This window comes from Myripristis murdjan, chromosome 23 (genome assembly GCF_902150065.1).
Source record: "Myripristis murdjan chromosome 23, fMyrMur1.1, whole genome shotgun sequence".
Taxonomy (NCBI): domain Eukaryota; kingdom Metazoa; phylum Chordata; class Actinopteri; order Holocentriformes; family Holocentridae; genus Myripristis; species Myripristis murdjan.
In genome coordinates this window covers 17,732,993-17,748,671 of record NC_044002.1, presented here as the reverse complement: position 1 = coordinate 17,748,671, position 15,679 = coordinate 17,732,993, and the positions used below count along the sequence as shown (strand labels likewise).

At 41.0% G+C, this 15,679-nt stretch overlaps 2 protein-coding genes across 3 annotated transcripts; one reads left to right on the top strand and one right to left on the bottom strand.

The window, feature by feature from the left end:
• Positions 1–435: 435 nt before the first annotated feature.
• LOC115355072 (phenylserine dehydratase-like) lies at positions 436–5,076 on the bottom strand. 2 transcript variants are annotated; one of them, XM_030045721.1, is made up of 7 exons: positions 4,991–5,076; positions 4,029–4,208; positions 3,747–3,928; positions 2,715–2,845; positions 2,300–2,448; positions 2,046–2,135; positions 436–1,536 (listed from the first exon to the last, which is right to left on the bottom strand). In XM_030045721.1, the coding sequence occupies exons 2-7, from the start codon at positions 4,204–4,206 to the stop codon at positions 1,295–1,297; spliced, it is 972 nt and encodes a 323-aa protein (XP_029901581.1). In that variant the 5' UTR covers positions 4,207–4,208; positions 4,991–5,076; the 3' UTR covers positions 436–1,294. The 2 variants fall into 2 exon arrangements, with proteins under 2 accessions (XP_029901581.1, XP_029901582.1); XM_030045722.1 differs by lacking the exon at positions 4,991–5,076 and adding an exon at positions 4,434–4,515.
• A 173-nt stretch (positions 5,077–5,249) lies between these two features.
• Positions 5,250–13,997, top strand: trmu (tRNA 5-methylaminomethyl-2-thiouridylate methyltransferase). The gene is made up of 11 exons (XM_030045720.1): positions 5,250–5,331; positions 5,463–5,628; positions 6,146–6,252; positions 7,297–7,419; positions 8,070–8,242; positions 8,723–8,776; positions 9,036–9,102; positions 9,785–9,885; positions 10,499–10,643; positions 11,165–11,247; positions 11,964–13,997. The coding sequence occupies exons 1-11, from the start codon at positions 5,250–5,252 to the stop codon at positions 12,111–12,113; spliced, it is 1,251 nt and encodes a 416-aa protein (XP_029901580.1). The 3' UTR covers positions 12,114–13,997.
• The last annotated feature ends 1,682 nt before the right edge of the window (positions 13,998–15,679 follow it).

The following is a 15,679-nucleotide window of genomic DNA, read 5'->3' as shown; positions in this document are numbered from 1 at the left end:
CTTGGGAGGAATCTGTGAGATTTTGGCAGTAGCAGACAGCGATGTTTCACTGGCGGTGGGTAATGAATCCAGAGTGCTTTGGGCCACGTACCACCCAGATCTCAAGAGGATCAAGAAATGAAACACCCACATCTACAGCACTGACATGGAAGATTCAGTCAAAAGCTGCCAGCCCATAAGACGTGAATATTTAATGTACAGCTTGTCTACGGTATTTAGATGGAGCGACACTTTTGGCCGAACTCGATTCACTATGCTTCTTCTAAATGACCTGTAAATGATCTTGAATAACTTCACAAGTTTCTGGAGCATGTACTTCTCAATCGGAGAATAAAGAGGAGAAGATACTGTACAGATTTGAAATGTAAAGCTCTCAAGCCCTTTGTGCACTCAGTAATTAACCTAAATTATATCTGCCTGTGTTGCCCCATAAGATGCTGAACGACAGAAGACAAATTTGTACAAATGTAAATTAACATAAGATGTTGGTTTGCCCTATCTCCTTCCTGCCTAAAAACTGCATCAGTGAATTGATTTCTGTTTCTGTTGCTATGGTTTCGCTGTGCACAGATCGGCAATAATATGAGAGAGCCAGCAGATTTAGATCGCTTGCATCTAAAATTAGCTATGGTCGATTTTTGAAGTTGTTAGGAGAGACATTTGATCACAAAGTAGAGCCTTTTTAGAGGATGTATTCATCTATGTAACAACCTTTAGGGAAAATATTTATTTAAAAACGGCAACATCTTTTATTCTTTCTTTCATTCTCTCATTTTTGTGTATGGTAACATTTACATGTAGTCAACAAAATGAGATCACGCTGCTTATATGAAACATAATCAGGTTTATTTTGATGTAAAATTAACTGAAATAATTCCTACAGAAAATGCTCAAATCCGCTGTGAACACAACCAGGTCGTGTTTAAAAGTTCTGCGAATAATCTGCATGAGATTATCTCAGTCCAAAATGCTGATTTTAAGTTGGTGCGATGGCAGAAAATGTGAGTGTGTTAGTGTTAGAGTTCATGGATGAGGCTCTTTTCATCGTGATTCATCTCTCCCGGTCAAAAGAAACCACTTCACTTTCAACAGGAGAAACTCATTAGTTCATACAGTGAGACTTATTACACCTACAGAAATGGAACAGAACAAATTCCCTTTCAAACTGGCATTCATGAATAGTTATTTTTTCCTGTGATCAAGGGAATGAACACAGATCAATGAGAAGGAATGCCTTTGATTCCTTTGCAGCAGTCACATAATATGATTGAATCGGTGACATTAAAGTGTTTTGTCAGTCTGGGAAGTTGGCAAGCTCGTCTTTGCCGATGTTCCCTCCACTGAGGATGCAGACGACGTTCTTCCCCTGAAGGTCGGGTATCTTGTTGTTAACGATGGCGGCGAAGGCAGCGGATCCTGAGGGCTCCACCACCAGCCCCGAGCTGTAGAGGGTGGCCACCGCCGCCTTGATCTCCTCGTCGCTCACCAGGACGATCTCCTCCACGTAGCGCCGACACAGCTCGAATGGCAGCGTGCCTGCAACACAAAATGACCCAGAAAACGGTTTCCAAAGGCAACTACAGCGCTTTCTAACTCAGATAGCAACAGACAGATTTCTGCTTTCACCTGCCAAATGGAAAACACTTCTAATCTTCTCATATGAACTTGAACTTGTTTCATTGGGAGAATATTATCAATCTAACGAGGAACGAAGAAAGGCTTTTGTTTTTATGGTGTGACAGCTCTGCACATTCAGCTTTGGCTGCTCTCCACACCCTTCATTATTTTTAGAGATACTTGGCACTATCAAAACAAAGAAAAGTGTGTTGGAAGCGAAACAGGGATAACAAGAGAGCTGTGAAGTGTGTTTTATGAGGAGGATGAAACAGCCCCTCCATGATGCCTGCCCACAAAAGGACAACACACAACCTGGTTAGTAGGTGAAAGACTGGCAAAAGAATGAGATGGAGAAAACACGATGAAGGCTGACGAGGCTCTCTAATTCCGACTAGAAAAGAGACAGATGGGAGGAATGTGCCCGGTACCTGCAAAAGGCGGTGCCAGTCCTGAGGCGATGCTCTTGGCGTCCATGCCCACTGGCTTTTTCTCAATGAAACTTCTGTACATGGTGCAGGCTGGATTGAAATCAAACACCATAACACCAATAACATGATTTTAGAAATGTTGTGGGTTAGAGACAGTGGGATGACACGCACCAGCATCTCAAGCACGTGATTCAACCTCAACTTAGCAGCTGTGTGTGTGTGTGTGTGTGTGTGTGTGTGTGTGTGAGCAGTACCTCCCTCCGGCTCCACGCCGTAGATCCTGCTCTTGTCACAACCCGACAGTTTGACTGCAGCGGCAACTCCGGCCAGCAGCCCACCGCCGCCACAACACACCACCACCACGTCCGGCTCTGGCATCACCTCGAGAACCTCCATACCCAGACTGCACACACACACACACAAAGGATAGGCAGGGTGAAAAACATTGGCAGCATCTGTAGGATGAACTTGATGGGGCTCAAGAGTAAGCATGGATGAGCATGAGGGGCTTTTTCGTTGATGGGTTTAGTCTGACATTTAGTAATTTATCTGACTCTCCCTTGTCTGTATTTAAGCCATGATGACCTAAAAATGACATAAAAACAGAAAAATGTCAGGTGGAGCTTTGTGAAGCCTTTAGTGTACCTGCACCATCAGGCCTGGCCTCACCTGGCGTGTCCTGCGATGAGATCCAGGTCGTCGTACGAGTGCAGGAAGGTCATGTCGTCTTGCTGAACGCAGCGGTTCACCACGTTCATCAGGCAGGACGTGGGCACTCGCTCCACCTCCACCCCGAAACTCTAAGAGGGAAGATGTGGATCCTTTTAATTACAGTACTACTCATGTACAGGTAGTATTACAGAGTCTGACAGAGAGCCAGATAACCTCGACACTGGTAGCTGCAGTGTCTGCTGAAACTGGCCTGATGCCATCGTGTCACATGGAAAAATGCATGCTGTAAGAATCTGAGTGAAATTTGTCATTTTCTGTGCAGAGTCTTCTACATGATAAGAACCGCATCACAGGTTTAACCCGGGTGTTTGCAGGCTTCATTGCCAAAATAAAGACCTTAACTCTACTTGCAATTGGATTTAAGAGTAATTTAACAACCAAAATGAAGAAAAAAAAGGCTGTGAAAAACTACGACTATTTCCGACTGAATGTTACTCTTGAGTTCAACAAGTGCACAAGAAAAAAAAGACACCAAGACATTAAAAAATTAGGGTTATGACATAACCTACAACCTGAATGGCATATTATATTAACCCCTCGTCTGTATTTATCCAAGAGTGGGCATGCCTCTGCTGGTATGACTCAAATGTTTTGACGCACCAACACAATTCATGGCACTTGCGTCATTTCATGCGCATTACTTGACTGGATGTCAGTGAATGTGCACAATCGATCAATACAACAGTCTTATTGTAGCTAATTGTAGTACTGATAAATGATGTACTTTCTCCATGTTTTTTGTCAGTTGTCAGTTCAATCAAGCCTCAGTTTTGCACATTACACCTTTAAGCACTCAAATTACTTCATGTCAGACATTTGAATTAGGAATTTGTGAACCCTTTTTACCATTTTCCAAGCTAAAACCTAAAGTATTGACCTATCGATTGCCACTAAGATCCATTACTTTCACTCTGACTACTCCCCCCTCTCTTCCCTGCCATCCCTCTCTCTCTACAGACGACCTCTGACCTGGATAAGTGTGGATCTGGATGCTGGGGCCGTTTCTGGCATCACCACCTTGCCCTTTGTCCTGTAGTGTTTAGAGGCGTACGCAAAAGACTTCCCATAGTTTCCTGCAGACATGGTGACGAAATGACCGCCCCTCTGTCTCCGGGCAAACTGATTGGCCACTCCTCGGATCTTAAACGAACCTGTCAATCAAATGCAGATGTCCTTATTAAGACAGCCTATGCCACCACCACAGCTGTACTGAATGATCGGTTTAGTGCTGTGCAACTTTACTGATCTGACCGGTTCGCTGCATGTTCTCCAGTTTGATGTGGATGTTGCAAGAGATGCTGAGAGGCAGCGTGGTCTGGCACCAGGGGATCATGGGAGTGTTGATGACCCCCAGCGGGCTGCTCCTCACCGTCTCTCGGGCCTCTCTCAGCAGATCCAGGGTGACAGCGTCTGCACACACTTCCCCCATCTCTGTTTAGATCAGAAAACATGATTAGGAAGGAAAGCATAGGGAGGAAGAAAGGGCAAAAGGTAATTGGATTTTTTCTTTTTTCAAAAGTTTTGCTGGGTCAAAACACACTAATGTGCTTATCTTCTGGGCACAAAGGACTTTTATGTATTATTTATTCTGATATTTCACTCCATCTCTTTATGTGAACGCAAATCTTTGTACATTTATCATGCATATGTCATTACCTTAGTGAATAGATGTAGTGGGAGTACAATATTTCAGTTACTTGATTTTGTTATGTAATGTCTCCTCCATAATGAAAGCAAGCAAGAAAAAAAATAAAAAATAAAAAATTGATCAAAAAAGAAAAAAAAGAAAGAGACACATTATTTCTCTTCATGAATATGTCTGCAGAGTTTACAATGGCCATTTTAAACTTATAAGAATGTAACTTAGATAAATGCATATTACAGTAAATAGTATCCAACTGAGCAAAGTCTTTTTTCACTTAGTGATGGTCATGGATTTACTTCACTACTCCAATGTGATTAAAAATTAGCAAAGCATCAACTCAGCTGATATTCTTATTCTTTTGCATTAATGATAATGCATGTGTTTACAATCTAAAGTTGCATGTAGTTTCTGCTGAACAGCTGATCGGTCTGTGCCACATGTTGACCTATCGCATAGGAAAGCCAATAAACGTCGCATTATTATTCTAAGCACCTTCTTTTAATGAATCAACCATTGCATGAAATAAAATATGCACGTTTTGAGTGCTTTAGGCTTATTTTCTACTAACCTTACTGTAAGTGTGGATTTTTTTTTTTGTATCAAGTGACAGCTCCGTGATGTTTGCGGTGTCACAGCGTTTGCGGCTCCCAGCGACACAACACTAGTTCCACCTCGAAGCTTGTTTCGAGCCGGACCTTATTTCGACCGGGGCCACAAACATGGCAGCTCCTGTCAGCTGTGCCTGTGAGTTGTTATCTAACTTTTCGTAATTACATAAATTTGTTTTTTTTTTCTATCACAAATTGACAGGAGCTTACCGTGGAAAGATGAGTTTTGCCCGGCACGTGGTGTGCGCCATGTCGGGCGGCGTGGACAGCTCCGTGGCCGCCCTGCTGCTGCGGAGGAGAGGTGAGACATGAACCTGTCTGTCTGTCTGTCTGTCTGTCTGTCTGTCTGTCTGAGTCCACACAGACAGAGACACTGGTCCCTTTAACCCTGTCGCTTTGTCTGATGATAATAATCCCATGTACTCGTGGTAGGCTATAATGTGACCGGGGTGTTTATGAAGAACTGGGACTCCCTGGATGAGAAAGGAGTGTGCACTTCAGAGAGGGACTGTGAGGACGCCTACAGAGTGTGCCAGAGCCTGGACGTCCCCTTCCACCATGTGTCCTATGTCAAAGAGTACTGGCATGAAGTGTTCAGGTACCAGTCTGCCCGGTTTAGTCACTCCTGGCTGATGCAGCAATCAGAAATCAGAGATAAGTTATTGATCCCTGAGGGGAAACATGCATCACTCCTATTGTCTTCAGATTTACTGACATTTTTACCAGTTTTACCTCAGGAAAATGATGGTTATACGTCTGTGTCAGGTGCTTTATGTTTCCCGTTGGCTGCCTAAATATCCCTTCAATGAAAAATGAAAAATGTGTGGGGATTTTGTGTGTTATGCAAAAATATGTGCATTAATCCTACTTTGTGTACAAGTAAAAATATGTGCGCCAGTCCTACAATAATACTATAATATATAGGCTACAGAAATAAGTTGAGCATATTTAAAAAGTATAAACCATATATACAGCCAAACTATTGCACTATTGAATTCTTGTAAAATTCTATAGGTAGAAAACTGTTGAGCAGTTCAATAAACAGTGAAATAGTGTACAGTTATGCAGTTTGTGTTATCAGATATGTATTTTTTTGTCATCTGTCTCATTCACAGTAATCTGCTGAAAGAATACGAGAAGGGCAGGACACCCAACCCAGACATACTCTGCAACAAGCACATCAAATTCAACCATTTCTACCAGTATGCCATCAACACGCTGGGTACGTAGTGACAGTGTGTCCACACACACACACACACACACACACACAAACACACACACACACACACACGGACCCACTGAGCATCAGTGCAGTGTGTTGTAGGCTGGTTAAAGACACTGTAGTGTGAGTTGGAGTTGGAGTTATGATGGGCTGAGATGAACTGAAATGAACTGATTTCAAATAACAGTAAAGTAAAGTACTGGACCTTAAACACAGTTATTTTCATTATTTATTCTTCTATTTATTGTTTTTTTTTTATTAAGTGATTAATCTTTTAGTGCATAATGTGTCTGAAATAATGGAGAATAGTAGGGATGCACGATAATATCAACATGACATCGGTGTCGGCTGATGTTGGCTTTAGAAATGAAGATTGCTGCCGATGTGACGTGCTGATATGTGAAATAGGTCAGATCTGCCCTGGTTGTGTCTGTTGTCAGGATTTTCTCAGGCAGAGCATCATCCAAGCCTGTGTTCAGTAGGATGAATCTTACAGTTGTGTTTGAAAGAAATATAAAAATAAATATAGCATGTCTTACATAACCTAAGTTGAAGCAGTTTTCTTATTTTGCCCAGGGAACATTCACATTTTGAAAAGAACTGTATTTTCTGTCTGCATCTGCCAGTGGACCCTCACAATCACAGCATACAAAATAAAATGTTAATTTCACTGCAGAAGAGACTTGATGTTCTCTGAAAAAATGTGCATCGGCATCGGCGAGAACAGTTGGAAAATATCATCATATCATATCAGCAAAAGCTGCAATATCGTAGAAAATCCTCATGGGATGTCCTCAGATTTCTTCCCCAGTTGGAGCAGCAGCCACAGTGTTAATTTTGTAAGGATAGGAACAGAGACATAAGATAATCTTTTGTGGTGAAGCTGGAATCAGAAAATGTTTTGGAGTTTTAGTGATAAGTAACTCAAGTCATTTGTTTATTATTGAGATTATAACGGATGAACTTTCTTTCGATCTGCTAATTGATTGATTTTTTTTTTTTTTTCTAATTCACTAATCGTTTCAGCATTGTGGTTGTTGTCAGGTGCTGATGCCGTAGCAACAGGTCACTACGCCAGGACGTCGCAGGAGGACGAGGACGTGTTCCAGCAGAGACACGTCGCTCCGCCCACCACGCTCTTCAGGGACCGCTTCGAAATCAGAAACCGTGAGTCCGGACTGTTCAGACTTCTATCTTCCCTCTCCTCCGATTTTTCTCCACTTTTAGGCCCAAACGTGCAGCTGCTTTCTTTTCTCAAAGAGAAACGCCGTTGATTTGATATCGAGAGGAAAACGTGCCCACTCTCCTCCTCAAGGAGACCACAGGGTGCAGTCCGTCACATAATTTAATCTCAAACCCTCCAAAGGTCATTGAAGTGTTATCGTATTCAATAATTCTAACACTGCTCTGTCTCTTTATCGTCTCAATCTGAGCGATGAAGACAAGTAAGACATATAAAATGGGAGATTATATTTGTAGGAAGAGGCTGTAGTCTCTAAAATCAAAAGCACTTTCTCCTATGAGATTGAAATGGACAGCTGGGGATGGATATCAGTAGTTGCTATGAAATGGCTGATGTGTTTAAAGACCTATTCTTTTCCTTTGACAAACTGTCACTTTCAGAAACAAAAATGCAGAATCATGTCGTCTCCCTCCGAGCAGTGAGGTTTGACTCTTCAGCGAGTTTTATTTTTGAACTGACACTAATTTATTAATTTCCTTCCTTTTTGTCTAACAGTGAGATTGCTCCTCAGCACCGACCTGAGGGGTCAAACCTGCTAAATAAATGTTGTGTCGTTGTTTCTCCTCTCTGATAGCGGTGAGGTTGTATAAGGGAGCAGACCTGTTCAAGGACCAAACCTTCTTCCTCAGTCAGATTTCCCAGGACGCCCTGCGGCATACCATGTTCCCGCTGGCCGGACTCACCAAAGACTTTGTCAGAAAGATCGCTGCGGAGGCCGGATTTCACCACGTGCTCAAGAAGAAGGAGGTAGAGCAGAAACTGGGCCTGGGCAATATGAAAAAAAAAAAAAAAATCCTTGATATTAATATTGTGACCATATTGTGATGATGACTACTGGTGCTTTCACAAAATATTTACACAATGAGATTTTTATAATAATCATCACTTATACACAGTAATACCTAAGTGGTTAAAGGGAAATAATAGAAGACAGACAGTTGCATGGCATTACTGTGTTATGATATTCAAAATTCCAGACAATATCAGGTTTATTATCATGATATCAATATGATATCAAAATATTGCCTACAAAATACACACAAACAAACAAAAAAAAGAAGAAAACACATCAGTTTTACACTGTAATAGGAATGAACACAGTGTATGTAGACTGGAAAAGCCATATACAGAATATTGATAATATTTTTAAGAATAACAAAAAATGGTTTGCGACAGATATTAATAAAAGAATGTGTGTGACAAAGCTAAATGTGACTGTGCTTTCAGAGCATGGGCATCTGCTTCATCGGAGAGAGAAACTTTGAGAACTTCATTTTGGAGGTGAGATTTGATACTTCCTTGATAAAACATTTCAGTCCAATTATGAGTTTTGTGAATGTGGAATATCACTGGGAAAATAGCCAGCACTTTTAGAAATGACTTCTTATGAGGGTTGTATAGCCAAAAGTCAAGATCCATTCATTTTCTGTGTTTCTTTGTTGTTGTTTTTTCAGTCGAACCTCCAGTTTTTTTGTTTTTTTTAATAACTAGTGAGTTGTCATTTATTAAAGGAAACATCCCTTTGTTTTTCTGTTGCCAGTATCTAGAGGCTAAGCCGGGCAACTTTGTCTCCATTGAAGATGGGAAAATCATGGGCCAACATAAAGGTACGTGCCCGTTCACACAATCACATCAGAATCAGTTTAAAATGTGTGTGATTTAGAGGTTTCAGTCTCCCCAAATTATCATCACATCTCCTGTGTAACGACAGTTCATTCTATATTATAACTCATGTGAACAATCTCCTGTGGAAGTCCCTGCAACAAAATCATACCAAAATCAAATCTGAATTATTGTCTTTATAATAAACTTTACCTATATTGGAAGAAGCAGGAAGGAAGAGCAAACATTTAAAGAAGAGAAACTAAATATTTAAAGGATATTGTGATGAAAAAAGCATTAGAGGCAGTACATGACTAGATTGAGGAAGATTCAAAAAGAAATGTAGTAATTTAAAAGATGATTTTAAAATAGCAAGCCAAGGCTCCTCAGGTGGGTTGTTTTACAGTGTGAGTACAATCATTTATCTGAATCTATTTGCTGCTTGTTGCTTTATAAAATTAATATTTCTTGATGTAGGTTGGGCTTTAGGTGAATAAATAAACAAACATAAAGAGCCTAATGCACGTTTGTTCTTGGATGATTAAGCTGCCCTGACTGTAGGATTTCCATGCATATCCTCAGAATTAGTTTTGTGACTGCAAAAGACCAAAATCTTGCCGTGTGTGTCCTCCCTAAGGGAAGCTGTTTCATCTCTGTGTCTTCTCCTGTTTCCCTGCGTCCGTCCAGGCTGGTTCACGCTGACGCTCGGCCAGCGGGCCAAGATCGGCGGCCAGAGAGACCCGTGGTTTGTGGTGGACAAAGACGTCAACACTGGAGACGTGTTTGTGGTGAGAAGCAACCCTGTTCCCCGTCTAGACTTTACACTGTGTCTCTATTTCTGACGCTTCTGAGACATGGGGGGAGGTTTCAGCCTCCTTTTTTTAAGATTATAGATCTTTGGATATAACACACATTTCATTTTTTAAAAGATTTTTCTGTTTGCAAACATGCCTTTGTCCCTGCAGTTTTGTGTCATCCAAATCACATTTCCAAACACTGTCTACCACTGCCTTTTAAGATTTTAACCCAAGATGTTTCCCAGTTCCATTAGAGCATTTTTTTTTTTTTATCATGGATGCAAGACTTCCAAATAATCAAAAGTGTATAAACAGCAGTGTTGCACAAACAACTATGACTTGAAGATAATTTTCCAAGTGCTGAACACATGCAGAAGGAAAAAAAAATACACTTATTAATCTGATAAAGAGCCAGCACAGAGGAGGGCCACATTCAGAGTGTTAATGAGTGTTTTCTGTTTTCTTGTTTCTGCCTAGTATTTGAGGCAAATGACTCAGAAAAAGCTTGAGAAAACACTCAACTGAAAGTCAACACGTGGCTTGATATCTTGATATATTTTGCTCTGCTGTAAAACACTCCTGTAAATTGGACTGTTATTTTCAGGGTCCAACCACCAATCACCCGGCTCTGTTCCGCGACACGCTGCGGACGGACCGCTTCCACTGGATCACGGTCGACCCGCCCCCCGAGCTCGCCAGGACCCAGATGATGGAGTGCCACTTCCGCTTCATCCATCAGATGCCGCTCAGTGAGTGCCACGTTATCAGGCCTGCACTGTGATACATGAGAAACGATAAAACTGGCTAATGCAATACGATCACAGGGCTGTAGATGTACTGTGTCGGCAGATAAATCACTCGTCGTCTGTAGATATGAAAATTGATATCGGCCTCACAAATACACAGCTGTGCTCTGGGAGGAACATATTTTTATATCATACACGTTTTCCAGTCAAAGTCAAGTATGAATGATTGAACCTCAAAGTCATGCACAAACCAAACGCTGGATGATGATTGTTGGAGATGAACAAAGTAGTCGTTGAATACATGTTGAGTATTTCAATGGATAAAATGAGAGATTTGCAACTTTTGACGTCGTTTAACTGAATGAATGTGAAGCAGGTTAGTGCAGGACAACATCCAAGGACAGTACAATTATGATCCAACAAAACTCACAGTGACTGCGCTATTATAAAAGTTAAATTTTTCTGCTCATCTTAACTCAATGAAAGGTCCGTGTAAGTGACAGCTGTTGTTTTGTTCTGTGCAGCTCCGTGCACTGTGACTCTGAACATGGACGGCTCCGTGTGGGTCACGCTCTCCCAGCCAGTCAGAGCTCTCACACCTGGACAGGTAACAGCTCAAACACCTGACCAACAGTTCAGGGCTCCTTACAGGTTACCACCATGCCACTATTTGTGTAAAAATGCCAGATGAGATGAGAAACAGGAATCAGATTAGGTTAAAGTGTTAGAAGTGTTTATTATTCTCACAAAGGAGATTCAGACTCTGACAAAGTGCTTACTTAGGTCAAGGCTTACTTAGTGGTTAGTAATTACTAGGGCTGTCAAAGTCAACACATTAACACATTAATAATAATAATAATTAAAAAAAAAAAAAAAAAATTAACCCTGTGATGTGACACATAATGTGGTGTATGCTGCCAGCAGAGAGCTACTGAATATCGATAGCAAACAAAATGAATGACAAGACGCCCCTTGAGGAGCTATAACTGTTTCCAAAGCCCACTATGCAGCAGTGACATGGTAAGAAAGCAAGTCATTTAATTAGTTATTAATATGTGATTAATCATGATTAATCTTAGAATTTCCTTGTGATTAATGAGATTTTAGAAATTAATGGTGTGACAGCCCCAGTAATTAGATGTTAGCATTATTTGCGGGCAATGTTTCCCCATAAAGCAGTTGTTTCACTTACAAGTATTATAAATCATGATTTGTGAGGATGTTAATGTCCATGGTCAGTTCCTCCGTTCAGCTCTAAGGTGTGTGAGAGTGTGTGTGTGCCAGTCTTTCCAGTCCAACTCCCTCCTCTCCCTCCTCCCTCAGTTTGCGGTGCTCTACAAAGGGGACGAGTGCCTGGGCAGCGGGAAGATCGTGCGCCTGGGGCCCAGCGAGCACACACTCCAGCAGGGCCGGGAGCGAATGCTGGCGGCTTCGCGGGACAAGGAGCAGCGAAGTCCCGAACCCGCCAGCTGAGAGACCCGCTGAGCTCACAGCCAGAGCCAGGGTCCAAAACATTAGGTAGACCACACCGTTCATGACAAGGGATCGCTCTTAGAAAAGGCTCCCATGTGACATCACTCACCTTCAGGCGGTCATATTGGAGGTCATCATCTCTTGGACAACAATGGTTGATTGCAGCATAAACATATCACTTACAGTTAACCGAGCACAGTATCTTTTTAAGTATCAACCGCAGTGTTTGTGGATTAGAGACACTAATAATGAAAAGACAGTTTAGTGTGTCGCACAGTAACGGAATGGAAAGAAATCTACCCCATCGAATGATTCACTTTTACTCATAATGTTATTGAATAGCCACCTCACAGCAATACATTTAGCGATTATTGTCACCCAGATAATTCTCCGCTGGATCTCCACGAGTGTTGCTGGGAGATTTCACAGGAGAGAACGCAGTGCCAATAAATACACACTTATCGAGGTGGGAAAAAAAAAGTTTACACTCCACACACCATCCAGTGGTGTGCAAACCTTCATTTGCAGATTTCTGCCGCTCATCTGGCGCACGAGAACCATTTGCTTTGTAGTCACAGAAATGAAAAAAAAAATAAATAAATAAGTAACACAGTCATAGCTACACTGCAAAACCTAAGTAAGTCTTCATTAGGATGAAGATGAGGATTCCTCACCCTGATGAAGACTTCATTTCTAAGTGATGATGGGAGATTTCCTCTCTGTTGTTGGCTGTGCATTGCGGGAAGATTGACAACTTGAATTAAGGTGATTGAACCCAGAACATGAAAAAAGAGGTACTGTGAGCGCGGGTTGAAAAGAACAGAAACGTCAGTCTGTTCGGTGGACTTTGAATCTACATAGACATATGTATGATAAGCAGGCAGATATGTGTAAGGTGTAATGGGCCAATGAGATTCTCAATACACTTTATTCAAGCTAATTGCCATATATGTGTCTACGTTTGAGAATAACTAGCAGATGTGTGACATTCAAAAGTGGAGTCACTGCAACAGAAAAAGTATTTAAACCTACATTGTGCATCCCTTGTTGGACATCAGTGGTAATTGTGGTATTTGGAGGATTTCCTCTCCATGCAGACCTCAGTCTTATTATTTATGGTCTCTAAACAAACTTGTCCTTTTTCTGAAGGACAAAGGGAAAGGTAGCCCAGGCTCCAGCATTTTTTTTTTTTTTTTTTTTTTTTTTTGTGACACAGTAGGCGAGCTGTGAAGGACCTTGGGGAGGTGAGACACGCAAGAGAATTTGATTCTCGGCCAGCAGGGCTACCTGTTTCTCAGTATGTGTGGGATTCAGACTTTTCCTGGCTTTGTTCCTTCCCCTTTGACTCTGCTGCTGATAGACTGTGACCCCTGCCTTATGAACCTTTTAACACTGATGCAAATGTGTTTTTTTTTTTTATTCCTTTGTCTCTCTCTTCTCTCCTTACCACAATAATGCATTTTTTTACTATTTCTCTGGTACTTTGCGACCTTCAAACTCCAGCCTCCTGTAGTGCTGACATCTGGTGGGGAAGGCACATCGGTTTAAGAAAATGAGGTGTTAGAGAATGATATATTTTACTTTATCCTTTTTTAACAGTCAGCAAGGTACAATCAAAAGGAGAAGAGTGCAGTCTCCGCAAACCCTTTTTTTTTTTTTGTCATTTTCCCTCTTGATCGTCTGTATTGCAGTTTAAGGGGATCAAGCTGTTCACATGATCGTGATCACTCTGATCAGCTCATTTGTTTTGAATGTGTTGAGTGTTAGATCTGCTTCCTCAGTCTTGATAATTAATTTGTGCTGAGATGAAAAACAAAAGTGATAATGTGACAAAAGACAGAATGAAAGAAAAAAAAAACAGTTTTGCAGGACAGCTGAATTGGACGACAAGCGTAATAACAAATCACTACAGGCACAAAAATAGACTCAGTAACTCAACATTGCAAAGTAGATTTTTTTCTTCCTGTTTGTCAGTGACATTTTGAAGCACACAACTGAATAATTTGGCTTGAATTTCAAAATAGCTGGAAAGACGGTATTGCTTGTTTTTACTTGTTATTTTTTCATATTTTTTATTCAGTCATGCATGCTAGTTTTGAGTCTGTGTTTTAAAATAAGTGTCCATGTACACACACACACACACACACACACTAATATGAAAATCCTATTTGCCAAGTATAAGAGAAGTGCCTTTCCTCTTTAAGTGTTAATGTAACTTTCCAAAATACAAACTGTAAATACTTGAATATTTAAGATGAGGACGTGTGAATAAACTGAGTAAATAATGTGTTGAATTGTTGTTGCCTCTTTATAAAATACTAAATTATTCACTCTAATGTTGTTTGACCTCAGAGACACTAAACTAAACCAAAAGACAGGCATCAAACAGCCAATTGTTGTATAGTTACTTAGCCACAAGGGGTCGCTCTTACACAAGTTACTCCTCTAATTATGCCCTGGGACTTTTGAATCAACATTGCAAAAGCAACACTTAGCATAATGAATGTCATGCATTTGCCTAATTATATTGGAAAGCACAGTGTGTATTTATATCTTTGAGTTTTAGTTGCGGGTCATTTCTGAAATGGTTTCACTTTCCTTTTTAATGTTTCAGGAAAAAAAAGGTGATAGAGCGGGCATTTCTCTTACCACCTAGTTTATGTTTCACAGGTTGGCTTATCTATACCGGGCGACGTTTATTCTCTAATTTCTTAAATTATGACTCTGCAACATGAACATCAATTAACAAATGCATAATGCAATCCATAATGAAGAGCGCATCATAATTGGGTTTTGGCTCATAACACCGGGTGTTAATTGATAATTCAGTTTATGAAGCTGTCACCTTGATATGGTGGAAACAGTATGCAACTTTTTAATATGTGGAGAGATTTAAACCTGCTTAAACTCACCTTGGCCACTATAAATTTAATTCTTTAGTTAATTAATTAGTTTAAATTTGCAAAGTCAACTTTATCCATAAATAGACACAAATGAATAGTAGTATCCAACTGATTTAGTCAAAGTTGCGTGAGTTAAGAGAAACAAAAAGTTACCCCAATACTTTTTTCTGCAAGTCTATATATTTTTGTTTGTTTGTTTTGTCAGAAGATCATAGTTTCCCACTTTATTATTTACCACGACATCACTGCTCAGAAAACTTGAATGGGGAGCGACATTCAAACACTCACTGGGCATTTTACCAGTCTCAGTCTATTGTAATAACAATGCAGTTGCGCGTATTGGTCACCCAGCCAGAGCCACTTCCCAAATCTCCATGAGAAAAAAAAGCCCCCCTGTGAAAGTGTCCCAGAGGGAGAACACAGCAGGTTTATGGTAATCAGCCTCTGAGGAGGAGAGCAGCAGGAGGAGGAGAGCCACGGAGCCATTTTGTACTCACTTTAAACTCGCCGTGTGTTAACGCAGCCGCAGCGCACCGTGGATACTGTGACACTATGGATACCAAGCGCCTTTTTCCACGCTAAAACTTCACCATGAGGGATAAAAGTAAGATACGGTGTTGGGAGAGGGAGAGTTAATGCTTTTGCGGAGGTGTTTCGGTGAAG

Coding starts and splice junctions, on each gene's coding strand:
- trmu (XM_030045720.1), top strand. CDS start 5,250: ATGAGTTTTGCCCGGCACGTGGTGTGCGCCATGTCGGGCGGCGTGGAC. Junction 8,777..9,035: donor TTGAGAACTTCATTTTGGAG/GTGAGATTTGAT, acceptor TTCTGTTGCCAG/TATCTAGAGGCTAAGCCGGG. Junction 11,248..11,963: donor GAGCTCTCACACCTGGACAG/GTAACAGCTCAA, acceptor CTCCTCCCTCAG/TTTGCGGTGCTCTACAAAGG.
- LOC115355072 (XM_030045721.1), bottom strand. CDS start 4,206: ATGGGGGAAGTGTGTGCAGACGCTGTCACCCTGGATCTGCTGAGAGAG. Junction 3,929..4,028: donor GGAGAACATGCAGCGAACCG/GTCAGATCAGTA, acceptor TTTGATTGACAG/GTTCGTTTAAGATCCGAGGA. Junction 2,449..2,714: donor CTCATCGCAGGACACGCCAG/GTGAGGCCAGGC, acceptor GTGTGTGTGCAG/TCTGGGTATGGAGGTTCTCG.